Source organism: Artibeus jamaicensis, unplaced genomic scaffold (genome assembly GCF_021234435.1).
Source record: "Artibeus jamaicensis isolate MK-2021 breed Jamaican fruit bat unplaced genomic scaffold, CSHL_Jam_final contig_777, whole genome shotgun sequence".
Lineage (NCBI taxonomy): Eukaryota > Metazoa > Chordata > Mammalia > Chiroptera > Phyllostomidae > Artibeus > Artibeus jamaicensis.
In genome coordinates, this window is record NW_026521966.1 from 2,182,724 (window position 1) to 2,197,142 (window position 14,419).

The 14,419-nt window shown below is 52.5% G+C and overlaps 1 protein-coding gene across 1 annotated transcript in view; it reads right to left on the reverse strand.

Annotated features, from left to right (window-relative positions):
- The window catches only part of SPNS3 (SPNS lysolipid transporter 3, sphingosine-1-phosphate (putative)), a 38,152-nt gene that overhangs the window by 5,029 nt on the left and 18,704 nt on the right, over window positions 1–14,419 (reverse strand). The window contains exon 9 of the mRNA XM_037133068.2: window positions 2,199–2,264. Coding sequence (XP_036988963.2) covers window positions 2,199–2,264 — 66 coding nt within the window. The remainder of the gene's footprint in view (window positions 1–2,198; window positions 2,265–14,419) is intronic.

Genomic DNA, 14,419 nt, shown 5'->3' on the forward strand with positions numbered 1-14,419 from the left:
CTCCAGCTCCTGTCCTCTCTCCTTGGGCACAGCTTCTTGTCTGCACTCCAGGTCTCCTTCTTCACCGCCCACTCCTTCCTCACCCTGCTCCCACTGGCGTCTGGCCCTCCACTCCACAGACTGGGTCCCCGCAGCCTGCTAGGGAACTGAGCCTCACCTGCGTTTGCCCTGAGGCCACTCTCTCTTTGTGTGTCCCCTGTCGCTGCCAGGGGACTGAGCTCCAAGGACTGCAAGGTCCAGTTCCCACCAACAAAGGGTCCAATGGCAATCTTTTGCTAAGGGGCTTTAGGAAGGCAGGAAAAGGCATGAAGTCTTCCTGGGGTGGTGGGTCCTGCTAAGCTTTGGGAGCTGGAGGCCTCCGATCCAGGGGAGGAGCCTGGGAACCCCAGGTGGTCTGGATTATGGCCAGCTGCACCCCCGTGGGGCAGCTCCAGCCAGCTCCCCAGCAGAGCTGGATGGGTCAAGTGTGGCTGAACAGCCTCTTGGCCCTCCTCCTCACGCCTCCCCCCCCCCGTGCTGCCCAGCTGCCACTACCCCCAACACACACAGTGCTCTACAAAGGACCTGGCTTGGCCAGGTTAATCATTCTTGCAAACACAGACACTGGGGGAAACATAAGCGCAGGCTTCGCATATTTGTGGTGCTGTCACGTGGAAAAGGGAACAGTGCAGTGGGGGGCAGGCGGAGGAAGCTGTGGGGGGCGGGGGCAGGTTTCGGCTCGACCTCAACTGCCTGGGAGAACAGCTATGTCGGAGCCAGGGGGTAACTCCCGGCGCCTCAGAGTGGGCACGTCTACAGAGCAAACGTTTGCCAGCACTTTCCTGCCTTCCCCTTGACCCAGGGCTTTCCTGTAGTCTCTCTTGCTTACCCTGCCAGGCCAGTATAATTATTCCCTTTTCAGAGACAAGGAAACTGAGGCCCAAAGGCCATTCAGCAGGTCTGTAGCCGAGTTTGGGCATGAACCCAAGTCTCCTGCCTGGAGGGAGGAGGAGAGAAGCCCTGCCAGCCCTGCAGCCGAAACACCCACCCAGAAGTCGAAGGCAGGGCAGGCCGGTCTACAGGGCCCGCTGAGCCATGGGGAGGAGACAGAACATCTGGGCAGAAGGTGAGCGTCCCTTCAACAGTGGTATCCAAGCAGGCCTTGCTGGCTAACTGAACGACTGCATTTCCCCACGGCCCTTTCAAACTCAGATTCTAGGACACCAGGGTATCTCTGGGAAATGGAAAACGAGGAAGCGGGAACCTCTGCGTTGCTTTTGGAATCGCAGCCAGCACTATCTGTGCCAGCCGCTGGGCCGCAGCTTCACACGTGTCATCTCATTTCACCCTCACAATAACCCATAAGGCATTTCCATCCTCGTTTGCCACACAGGGAAACTGAGGCTCAGAAACACCAAGTGACTTGCTGAGGTGACAAAAGCAGGCTGAAACTCAGGTCTGTTTCCTGAATCCAAGTTCGTGCCCTGCCACACCATCCTCAGGCCCGGCCTCAGCCAATTGCCAAGCTGCTCCAATTCCCTTGGCTCGCACTGCTGCCAGGCTGCCAGAAGGCAGGAGGAGGGCTCTTGGGTTGCTCTGAGGTCTGGGACTCTGTGTTATCTGCAAAGGCACAGCCCTTCTGTATTCAAAGTCCTTCCTTCATGTCTCCTAGAAGGAGGAAGGGAGGCTGGACTCTGGACCTAACAGAGTCATGTGGTCAGGAGAGCAACAGGCCTCATTACAGCCCAGGACGCAGCAGTTGGTACAGACTGGATCCACCTGGGCTCAGCAGCTTTAACCCTAAAGTCAGGCATCCCCGCCTATACACCCAGAGTAGAGGCCAAGGGGCCCACTTGCTGAGAAGAAGTGGAGTCAAGAAAGAGGGTGGGAAGGAGGGAGCCCTGGAATCAAAAAGCTCCAGTTCTGGCTCAGTGCCTTTGCATGCTGTGTGTCCTTTGTCCAGGCACCTGCCCTCTCTGAGCCTCCATTTGCTCATCTGCAAAATGGGGGTGAAAGTCAGAGGAGATATTTAGGAGTGTCAGGGAGGCCCGTGGCCCAAGGCAACTATTCAATGACCTTGATCCCTGACCCCAGGGTCTCCCTCCCAACTTCTAGGCCACCAAATAGCAGAACTCCAGCCTCGAGCTAGACGGACTCCAGCACCCCCTGCTCAAAAGGCCCCAGGACCAGCCCCCCACTCCAACCCTCCCCCCACCTACCAGCAGGATATCAGCAACCACCGCCCAGTTGCAGGACAGAAACAGCTCCCCAAGGGCCAGGAACACCTGTTGAGAGAGGGCAGCAGGGGTGAGGCTCCCTGGGCCTCAACCTCTGACCCCTCCAAGCGATGTCCCCCCACACGGTGGATGGGGATGCCGGGACTGCACAGAGGAAGGCCCCGGTAAGACGTACTGGGCCGGCAGTTCAGGGCGGGCGAACACTTTCCCGGGGCAGCCGGCAGCCACAACCCAGAGGACAGTGCCGGCCCTGAGCCTGGGAACAGCACTGTCCCTGGTGGAGAGCCCCCAGGGTTCAGGGCTTGAGGTCACCCACAGGGCCCCAGTAGGAGGCAGCCAGGACATCCGGGCCACATTTAAAGGTAGGGAAGCAGGCCCGGAGAAGAGAAAAGCTCATCATTCCTGTGTTCCCCTAAGGCCTGTGCCTACTGTGCGGCCCCCTCCCTACCCCGATGTCTGTCGGTAACTGGAGGCCACTTGGGGCCTGTCTCTTTCAGCTCCCTGAACCCTCCTCCTCATGCCAGAGGATTAGGACAATCCTCGTTCCACTCACTCAAGAAGAATTTAATGAAGCAGCAAAGAGGAGGAAAAAAATGTCTTAGTCATTCCTGGAATCACGGGGCTGTGCCCCGGGCAGCCCAGGCTCTAGCTCCCTAAGGCCCACGCACCCAGGGCAGAGGAACCGAGGGAACACCACCTGCACACCTATTCTGTGCCAAGCATGTCCAATCTGGTCACCCGTCTAACCTCTTAGCACCTCAGGAGGTAGATACCATTACACCCATTTCACAGATGAGGAGACTCAAGCCCAAGATCATACACCAAGCCACTTTCTGGTAAGCCCCTCACCCTGGTGACTAGCCCTGGGCAAGGTGAGTGACGGTAAGCTGGTGCGGGGGCAGGGGGAGTCTCCATAGATGCCTCAGCAGCCACAGTGTCCAGGGACGCAGGCAGGAGGGAAGCCAGAGGAAAACGGAGGATGGGATGGGCCTCCCAGTGCAGGTGGTACTAAGGAAAGCCCTGAAGGATGGGCAGGATCAGGATGGGCTGGAAGAGCCCCGTGGCAGTGCCGGCAGAGGACCCATGAGAACAGAGGGGAAAAGGCTGAAATGCAGCCACTGTGCTGGACAGGGCAGAAACGTGGCCTGTGTGGGGGAGGGAGGGCAGCTGTGTGTGTTCTCTCAGCCTGACCAGTCCCTGGCCCTCTGAGCTCGAACTTGGGAACCTTTGAGGGCCGGGCAGTTTTCTCTCTGGGCCTAGGACAGCGGCCGAGCACCCACAGGGGTGGGAATCAGACCTGCTGGCAGGTAGGTCTCAGGTGAGGCCCAGGCAGGCCCCAGACCCATATTCCAAGCCTCCTGAGGCCATGAGAAAGCTTGGACTGCGCTCGCACCCACCCTCCCCTCACATTCCAGCCACTTCCACCTGGACTGCCAGGCCCTCCCCTCTTTACACCTTCAGTTTGTTACTGCCTTCCCCCCAAACCATGGGGCGCCAGCCACGGGGACTGGGGACCGACTGAGCTCTCCGCTGGTGCTGCTTCCTCCCACCCCCAGCACACACTGAAATACACCTTTTCCTTCCTCTGGCTGGGGCAGGGTGGATCCTGACCCCAAAATAGAGCTGATCAAAGGGAGACTGCAGCCACAATGGGGCCATTCAGGCAAAACAAGCCGCCTGAGGATGCCAGGTTTCCCCAGACACACCTGGAAACCGGCCCCACGCCACCAAATCCTCACCACCACACAGCAGTTTTGAGGGGCCGAAGGCCTGAATGGGGAGAGGCAGCCTCCCGACCCCATAATTACAGAGTCTCCTGAGATGGCTGCTCAGGGAGGGGCTCTCCAACGAAGGGGTGTGACCCCCAGGGGTGGACAGACCTGCCCCCCCCCCCCCCCCCCCCCCCCCCCGCCATACTGGGCTGCCCTGGGGAGGTCACCACCCTCTGGGCCTTGGTTTCCCCAATCATATGACATGACAATCCGGTGGCGATGCTCTGACAGGCGCCTCCAGCACCAACAGCCTGTGCATCCAAAGCCAGGATCCTCACCCAGCAGTAGGCACTCCTTGTGTTCCCCATGGGCTGCATGCAAATTGGGTCTTAAGTTCAGTGGCTTCCCTGACCAATTCAGACTGGAGTCCCTCAATTACAAATGAAACAAACTAACCAAAGGGGCTGTGCTGGAAATAAAGTCACCGTGAAGAATCTAGCCACCTGTTTAAAGCTTTGCCTGCAAGGTTGCTTCAGACCCACTGTACCGGGCACCTCCTGGGCACCCTCTCCTGGACGGCCGCAGGCACCTCTCACTGTCCCCCCACATCTCTGTCCTTACTGTGGCTGAGCCAGCCGGGACGCAGGCCCCAGGCACAGACCTCCTGCCAGCAAGCTGCCAAAGCTGCCTCTCTGGGACAGCCTGTAGTAGCGTCGCTGGGGCCAAACGCAGGGCAGGGGAGTCAGCAGCTCCTGTGTGCCTGGCTCCCCCCCACAGCCCTCCAGTCACTGACTCCTGTCCATTCTGCATCCTGACTGTCCCTCCAGCCAGCCCGCTCCTCCCTTCCATTGCTGCTGGCCCGGTCCGGGCCTCCCCTTCTCTGTCCTTCTTACCAGTTTCCCAGGCCCCACAGCACCCCCCCAGCCCTGGAGGGGACTTCCAAACGGGAAATCTGATTCTGCCCTCGTCCCCTTAGCGCCTGTGCACGCTCCCCTGCACCCTGGCTCAGTCCCCCTGGGCCACAGGGCCTGGGAACGCTGGCTGGAGCCTGAGAACTGTGTTGCCCCTCACCCTCTGGCCTTTTCCACTTCGGACTCCAGAGGATTTCCCCATCGAGCCGGGGCAGCGACGATGACTACCCCTGGCCTCAGTCACCCCTGACCAGAGAGGGGGCACACATACACACACCCGCTCACACTGTGACACAGGCACTCGCCCTCACACACGTGCACACGAGCTTCAACACACGTGCACAGCCACACATGTACACACAGACACTCGCGTAACCTAAGGCACACACAAAACTCATACAACACAAATATGTACACGTGCAGAAAACATGTTTGACATTTGAAATGTTACAACATGGGCGGCAAAAGCACCAACCAATGAGATAGTGCCTGTAAACACTGGCACATGCTTGTTGGGGTGAACGTGGTGAAAAACAGCCTAGTGTGTGCACGGGCACATTTGCTGTCTCGTAATATGGGCAGCACACCCATCACGTGTGTGCACACATGCACATGTGCACGAACATGCTGGTGCCCTCACACTCGTGCACACAGGCACACACGGACACACCTCTCCCTGGGCACACCTGCGGGCACAGGTGGCACGGGAGGAGCAGGAGGGAAGATGAAGCCCCTGCGCACAAAGGCCCGGCCTCTGTGCAGTGCAGCGGGCAGTGTCTTCCCCTCAGTCCGTCTAAGTCTCCCAGTTGGGCACTAACTGGTCTCCGACCTGCAAGGAATGGAGTCCGGGGCCTGGCAGTAAGGAGGGAGGCGAACACCCCCCACGTGCCCGTGGAGACTGGGGCAGAGCTAAGCGCCAACCCTCTGCTCTCATGGAGCGACTCCTCTCCCCGTGCGGCTGGGCCGGTCAAGACAAAGGCCCCAGGCACAGACTGGCCGCCAGCAGGCTGCCGTGATGACTGGCACGCTTTGACTTTGGGCCTGCCAACCTGTAATTGTGGGGACTGGCTTCAGGTCACAAGGGCACCACCTGTTTCCCAGGGGCCAGCAGCAGCCCAGCAGCCTGGCAGGCAGGCAGGTGAAGAGTGGGGCAGCGAGCGAGCAGAGCTCTGGGGTCCTCCTGGAGAATTCGGCGGAGACCGTGGGCTCTCCGGGTGGGTTCCACTGAGCATCCAAGAAGGGACACCTGCTAGATCTCGGCAGGGAAGTGGGGCCTTCAGAGGAAGGGCGGCGGGTCTCTCTCAGTCTCTATGAGGCAGCCCCTGGCAGCTCTGGCTACTCCAGCCCAAGATGCAAGAGAAAAGGAGCTTATTCAAGAAGACCCCCAAAGGGCTGAGTTGTAGGAGAGGCCTCCAGAGCTGGGGGCACCTGCACAACCCAACTGCCTGTGCCCCCCCACCCAGGGGCCAGAGAGCAGAATCCCTAGCTGAGCCCATCTACAGCTGTGGTGGGCACACCTCCTGGCCGATCCCTGCCAGCCACCTCTCAAGTCTCCCCCATGGGCACCAGGCTGGTCAGACACTGGGCCTCCATCCCTGGTCCTTGCTCAGGAGCCTTCAAGGCTCAGAAGGGCAGCATCCTCCCCCGGACGTAAAGGCCTCGGGATAACTGAGCCGGCTCTGCACTGTATGAGGGTGGCCCTATTCCTCCTTGGGCAAGCAGGAGACTCGGAGTTTGGTTAGTTCGATCAGAGTTATGATCTAGTTTGGGCTGGAAGGGGCCTTAAAGATCATCTGGCACAGTGCCTGTGTTGAGATAAAAGAATGAAATTGCAACATAGATTTCCCTTCCCCCCGAAAGTAAAAAAAAAAAAAAAAAAAGTATATCAGAAAGAAGTTGTTTTTCACCAAAGAACAAAACTTAATGAGATAAACATTAAATATTGGCAGACAAGGAGGATAAAAACCCAGACAGTTCAGGACTAGAGTAGAGCATATGGCCCTTCTCAGCTCCCCACCCCCCGAAACTAATCTCCAAAAGCCCCATACTGGAGGGAGAAAAACCGAAGAGTCCGTAGTCCCCCTTCCTGACAGCACCGTAGGAAAAGGGGCTGGGGAAAATGGGTGCAAGTGGAGAAAGTGAACAATGGCTCCAGTTACTGACGCCACTCACAGCCCCCATCCCAGGAGAGGTACCCAGTAATTAGGTACAATGTGGTAGAGCATTTACCTAAATCCCAGAAGAGAGCAGAGCCCAGGTGTTGGAACAAAGACTCCTCACTGCCTCGCCAGAGCCCTGCAATTCCCCCAGGCGACAGAAAACCTACTGCTCAGCTCTCAAACTGCAGCTCCTTTGGAGGAGAGAATGGTCACAAAGAAGACTGGGAGAGAGTCAAGAACAGAGTCACCTACACTCCATCGAAGCAAATTTGGTATCTGAGCAGAGCTGCCCAGGCCCAAGCCAGAGGAAAGCATTCAACAGAGAAAGAGAAAAAGAGAGAGATGAAGGGAGGAAAGGGAAAAAGGGAGAGGATAGGGAGAGGGAGGGGGAGGGAGAGGGAGAGGGAGGGAGAGGGAGGGGGAGGGAGAGGGAGAGGAGAGGAGAGGAGGAAGGAAGGGTTGGGAAAAGAAGGAAGAAAGGAGAAGAAAGAGAAGGGAAGGGAAGGGAAGGGAAGGAAAAGGAAGAGAAAGAAAGAGAGGAAGAAGGAGGAGGAGGAGAAGCCGCCAACCTAGAACATAGATGACAGAAGCAGAAGAACATGCCTTATAATTGCTTCAAACTACATTGAATGTTAATTCAAACAAGTAAGAGCTCAAAGATACAATGAACTCACATAGGATGAAATATAAAGGGATATCGAAAACCTAAGGAAATAAGTGGGGGGGGACAAAACAGCAAACAACATTACAGAACAAATAAATTCTAAACAGCTAGAAACAGAATAGGTATTAACGAAAGTAGACTTAACTAATATAGAGAAAAGACTTAGTATAATCTCACCGACTGGTGATTTTTAAAAACACACAGAGAAGAAAACATTAGAGAGAAGTAAGTGATATGGAAGACAGATGAAGATGTTCAGGCTGGGACTGGTGTGCGGCAGCAAGGCACCTGAGGCAGCAAATGGAAGGACCTGCTTACTCTCGGGGTGCACCAGTGCAGAGTTGGTACCAGAGAGTGAGCCCCCTTAAATGTGTGCCCTCGGTGCCCCGCTTGCCTCACCCTAGTCCCAGCCTTGAAGATGATCCAACCCAAGTGAAAAAATAAAAACCAAATAAACAAGCATAAACATTCACGGAGATGAAATGGGGAAGAAGGATACTCAGTACCGAGTCAGCAGGTAAGAACATTCCTCGGAAGAGACTTTGCTGTGATATAGAATACTTAACACGGAGACATAGCCTAGCTAGGGGAGCGCCTTCCCGCAGGGCTCCAGAGACCCCTGCCTCTGGCTGTCTCAGCCTAGCTAGCCTCAACTGCTGCTGTAAGAGACCTTGAAGCCGAGGACCCAGCGGGGCTCTGCCTGGCTTCCTGATCCACAGAAACTGAGAAGTGATAAGTGTGTGTTGTCCTAAACAGCTAAGTTTTAGGATGATTTGTCACATAGCAAGGGATAACTTACACACTAGCTAAGCTATTGAATTTAAAAAAATGAATAATAAAATCTTCAGGTATCCAGATGGAAAAAGTGACTCAACATGAAAGATTTTTAAAAATCAAGCTAACTTTATTCTCCATGGCGGCATCTGATGCCCAAAGACAACAGAGCAAATGTTTGCAAAGTAATGAGGAAAAGAAAATGTGAGCCAAGAATATTATAGCCAGTTAGATGTTGCTCCAGTAAAGCATCGAAGAGAAGACAATATCAGACATGAATGAACCGAAAGAATGCAACCTCTCTAGCCTTCCTGGGGGCACGTGGGGTGGGGGGAGGCGATGGATAAAACTGCTTAACCACAAAAGTCTACCCGGTTAGGAGCTGAAGCAAAATAAAGAACTCACGAATGGAGGATCTGCATAAACAGATGGATGACGAGCATGCATCCATTTCGGTCTGGGACTACTGTCAAACAACTACAAGAATTGTACTTAGAGAGCAGACTGTGAATGTTATAAATGTAGAAAAAGTAAAACTAATAATATAACTAACAAAACTCTGGAGGCTGGGAAGAGAAGAAGGGGCAGCATGAGAAGGCTGGTATGCTCTTTCACAGCTGGGGTTCATCGGTAAGTCCCAAGTTATCAAATTAATATGAAGCTAAATAATTCCTGTGATTTCACTTGAATTTCTTCAGGTAAATCTATAGAAACCAATTAAACATATTATATGAGTCCATCGATATGAAATACCAGGAACAGGCAAGTCTGTAAAGATAGGAATGAGATCGGTGGTTGCCTGAGGCCAGGATGAGGGCCAGTCAGGGAGGCACTGGCAGTGGGTGTGAAGTTCCTTTGCGGGGGATCTACTCCCAGACTGCTGTGGCAACCACTGCACAACTCTACGAATACACAAAACCCCACCGAATTGTACACTTTAAATGGGTAAATTGTACAGTATGTGAATTACGGATCCACAAATCCATTTTCAAAATTACACTGCCATACGACCCAGTTTAATGAAAATATCTGTAAACACACAAATCTATGTGACAATCTAGAATGACAATCACCTGATTATATAAAAGTGGATGCAAATAGGCCAAGATATTAAGAGACATTAATTCTGAAAGATGAGAAAATGGATCATTGTTGTTCTCTTCTGAGTGCTGTTTTGCTTTTGCTTTTGTTTTTAAAACTTCCTCAGATGAAAATGGAAAGGGCATTTGGTGCAGGGTGGTAGGTGGACTCGGTGGTCCGTCTCAGTGCCGCCCAGAGCTCAGTCCTCGGTCCCCTCCCCTCCCCGTGCTCACTCCCTCCTGCTCCCCTCCAACCCCACGGCTTTAAATAACCAGCCCAGACCTGTCTCCTGAACTCCAGACTCATCTAGATCCAACCACCTCTTAACATGTCCAGTTGGCTGTCCTAAGAGGCATCTTAAATTTAACATGTCTAAAATTGAATTGCTCATTTTGCCCCTCTGAAAAACCGCCACCAACAGAACCTGCACCTCCCTCAGCCTTCTCCCTCTCAGTAGACGCCGACTGGGGGCTTCCTTCCGACTGTGCGCGCTCCCCCCTCTGACTCGCACACCACACCCAACGTGGCAGGAAATCCTGTTGATTCTACCTCCAAAATATCCCTATAATCTGACCACTTCTCCACACTTCCTCCATAACTGCCCTGGTCCCGGCCGCACTTAGGAAGGCCTCCTAATTGTTTTCCCTGCTTCTGTCTTTGTCTTTCAGTCTATCAGGAACACGCAGGAGCCAGAGACCGCGTTGCACCTCGTGGTAGGTGTTACAGAATGGCCCCTACTGGATCGTGCTTCTCGTCAGTCACGCTCTTGTAGAGGGAGGGCCCTTCGGTGGTGAAGCTGGACTGGCCTTGCGCCTGGCTTGGACCAATGGGTAGGGTGGAAGTGATGCTGTGCTGTTCCTGACCTAGGTCTTAAGAGACTCTGCAGCTTTCACATCTGCTTTCTTGGCACGCCGCTCTGAAATTGTCATGTAAGGAAGTGGGCTAGCCCTTGGCCAGTGTGGCTCAGTGGTTTGGGCATGGTCCCACAAACCAAAAGGTCACTGGTTCAATTCCCAGTCAGGGCACATGGCTGGGTCGGGGCTTGATTGGCACTGTCTCTCAGGGATGCTGGTCCCTGGAATCCGGCCACAATGTTATGAGGAAGCCCGGGCCACCTGGAAAGGCCACGTGGAAAGGCCACAGGCAGCTGTTCCAGCCAACGGCTCCTGCTAGGGTCTCGGCCCATAGCATCAAGAGCATTAATCTCAGACTTCCCCCAGCCTTGGATGGTCCAGCCCCCACCCCCATCCTGCCCAGTTAACGCCCAGTGGGAAAAGGTAAGTTACTCCTACCCCCAACTTTGCCCAAGATGCAAATTTGTGAGCAAATGCATGTTTTTGTAGTTATAAACTGCTAAGTTTAATCCATAGTAACTAGAACAAACACAAAAGTTCATTTAGTTCCTGAAGGAAACCAGGAGGTAAGTACTAGCACTCCCATTTCATAGCTGAGCAAATCGAGGCCCAGCAGGGCCGAGATCTTACTCTGGCTCACAGAGCTAGTAAATGAGAAAGCAGGAACAATGTCCGGGTCTTGCAGACACCTCAGCGAGTGCTCACTCCCATCCCGAATCCTGCCCTCCCATCTGGACCACAAAGCCCACCCAAGGGGCAACTGCCAGAGTTCAGCAATGTCCTCCAGCAACCAGGCCAGGACAGTGGAGCCCCTGCATTGGGCTCCATCCTTCCTCTGCGTACAAACCCCTTCTCTTCTGAAGGACAGCCGCTTTGGGAAGAAGGCCAAGGAAGAGGGTGTGAGCCAAGACCTGCTGTGCATGTCTGGATCCCAATTAACAGCCAAAAAGTCCACTTCCTCTGCCAAGGGGACTGGAAGGAGGGAAGAGATAGAACCCCCCTGCACCGGCAGGTGGGGTACAGGGCATAAGCTCCCCCAGGCAAGGTCCCAAAGCAGACTTTTTATGCTCAAGAAACCTCAGTGCCCTGAAAGAAGCAGCACGATTTGGCCACCAAAACCCCTCCTTCCCATACAGTGCAGCTACAGCCACAAAAGTAATGGAAGAAAAACTGTACTCGGCTGCAGACACATGTGTGCACACACATCCCACACAATTATCTGCATGCCCTGATACACACTCACCCACAGACATATTTACAAAATGGCACACACACACTCATACACACCATGTACATATAGAATGAATATACATGTACATACAATATACAACATACACAGAGCATGACTGACTACACCAGTACACACAAGAGCACACATCTGCACTCCTACTCACAGACCTGAATGTATTCACACTTAGATGCACGCCCACACTAGCACACATGCCCAGATTCCCATGGGCTCTTCCCAAGGAGATCTTGGGCCCCATCAGTCTTCCCAGGACTTGCCAAGATTGTGTAAGAACTGGTTGCTGGTATTGGAGGAGAAGGGTTAAATGGATGGATGGAAGAAGCTCAAGTGATTCCTCCTGTTTTAAAGCTCAACATAAGCCAGTTCCTCAGCCCCTTTAGACACCTTTCTGGTGTTGACCCTCATGGGTTCTTCAAACCTAGTGATGTCCTTCATGGCGGCCTGCAGCCAGTTGCACCCATTGAAGTTTTGAGGGTGATGGCGCATCTCTTGGGCCCTAGACTCTGGTACCCAACTCTCCACCACACCTCCTCTTGGATGCTGACCCCCTAGCACAAACTCAGAACATACAGAACCATGCTGTCGATCCTCAAAAAAACAACAAAAACAAAAAACCCTGCTGTTCCCGCCTGCTTTGCTATTTCAGTTAATGATGTCTCCCTCCTTCCACCTGCTTGGGCCAATATCCTAGAACTCACCTTGGGCTCTTCTTTCACACACCACATTGAATCCATCAGGAGATTCTGATTGCTCTGCCTTCAAAATATATTCTCACCACCTCCACTGCTTCCAAGCCCCATAGCTTTCCCCCCTGGGCTATGGCAGTAGTCTGACTTTCTCTCTGATTGTGTCCTTGCCCCCCGAGTCTATTCCCAACAAAGACACCACAGTGATTCTACAAAACATAAGCCAATAATAGAAAAACAATAGGGAAAGTCAATAAAACCAAAAGTTGGCAGCCAAACTGACAACTCTTCAATTAAACTGGCCAAGAATAAAGAAGTGAAAACTCAAATTACTGAAATCAAGAACAATAGAAGGAGGAACATTACTACCGACCTTACAGAAAGGAAAAGGATGAACAAAGGGATACTGAGAACAAGTATATGCCACAAGTTAGACAGTCTAAGTGAAATGCACAAATTCCTAGTAAGACCCAAACTACAAAACTGACTCAAAAAGAAATTAAAAGTCTTAATTGACCTACGACTAAGTAAATTCTTAGTCAGTAATCAAAAATTCCCCACAAACAAAAGCCCAGACCCAGATGGCTTCACCAATGGATTCTGACAAACATCTAAAGATGGATTAACACAAGTGCTTCACAAACTCTTCCAAAAAGTAGAATAAGAAAACACATTTGTCAATTCATTCTATGAGGCCATCACCCAGAAAACTACGGACCAACATTCCTAATAAATATAGATGCAAAAATCCTTCAGAAAACACTAGCAAGCCAAATTCAGCATCACATAAAAATGATTTATCCAGTTGTCTCTCAATGCCAGGAGAGGACTGGTTCCAAGACCCCTGCAGGTACCAGAACCCACGAATGCTCAGGTTCCTTACATAAAATGGTGTAATATTTGGATATAAGCTACACCATGTATGGTGTATGCTTTATTTTTTAAAAGATTTTATTTATTTAGGTTTAAAGAGAGGGGAAGGGAGGGAGGAGCAGAGGGGGAGAAACATGGATGTGTGAAGGAAACACTGTTCAGTTGCCTCTCACATGCCCCCAACTGGGGACCTGGCTCACAAGCTGGGCACCTGCCCTGACTGGGAATCGAACCAGTGACCTTTCAATTTGCAGGATGATGCCCCACTCACTGAGCTACACCAGTCAGGGTCCTTTAAATCATATACTTTAAATCATCTCTAGATTACTTATAACACCTAATACAACTGAAATGCTATGTAAATACTTGCTATACTATATTGTTTAGGGAATAAGGACGGAAAAAAAAGTCTGTACATGTTCAGGGTAGACACAACCATTGTAGGTCTAACATAGTACATGTTTTTTATATCCAAACATTTTCTATTTGAGATTGGTTGAATTCACGGATGTGGAGGAGGGCCAACTGCACACCATGGCCAAGAGAGGATTTATCCCAGGAATGCAAGGTTGGTTAAACACAGATATCAATCAGTGTAACACACATGTTAATAGAATAAAGGACAGGCCCGTGCTCGTCTCAGCAGATGCAGAAGTCGCAGGCTCGCTCTCCCGCTCCCAGCACTAGACCCTGTCTCACTCTCAGTGACAGCCGATCTCACCTGAGGCCCACGAGGCCCTACAGGATCCAACCCCCGTCACCTCTTTGTCCTCTCTCCCCCTCTCTCCTCACCATCCCCACACTAACCACAGTGTCCTTGCTGTTCCTTGAATCCCCCGGATACACTCCTGCCTCCGGGTCTTTACAGTTGCCGTTCCTTGTGCCTGGAAAACTTTTCTACCAGACGGCCACGTAACTCACTGCTTCACCTCCTGTAGGTCTTACTCAACACCCGCCTTCTCAGTGAGGCCTCTCTGGTCACATTACATAAAATTTCAGTCTTCTCCCCGCAGCCCGATACATTCCCTATCTCCCTCCTCCACTCTATTTCTTCTAAGCATTAGTGATGCTCTAAAATATTGTGAAATGTACTTAGGTGGCTTACCTGTTGTCTGTCTCCCCCAACTAGAACGCACACTCCTTAAGGACAGAGATATTGTAGTCTTTTTTCATCCTCATCTGAGGGTATGTTTATTGATTTCAGAGGGAGGAAGGGGGAGAGAGAGAGGGGTGGGGAGAGG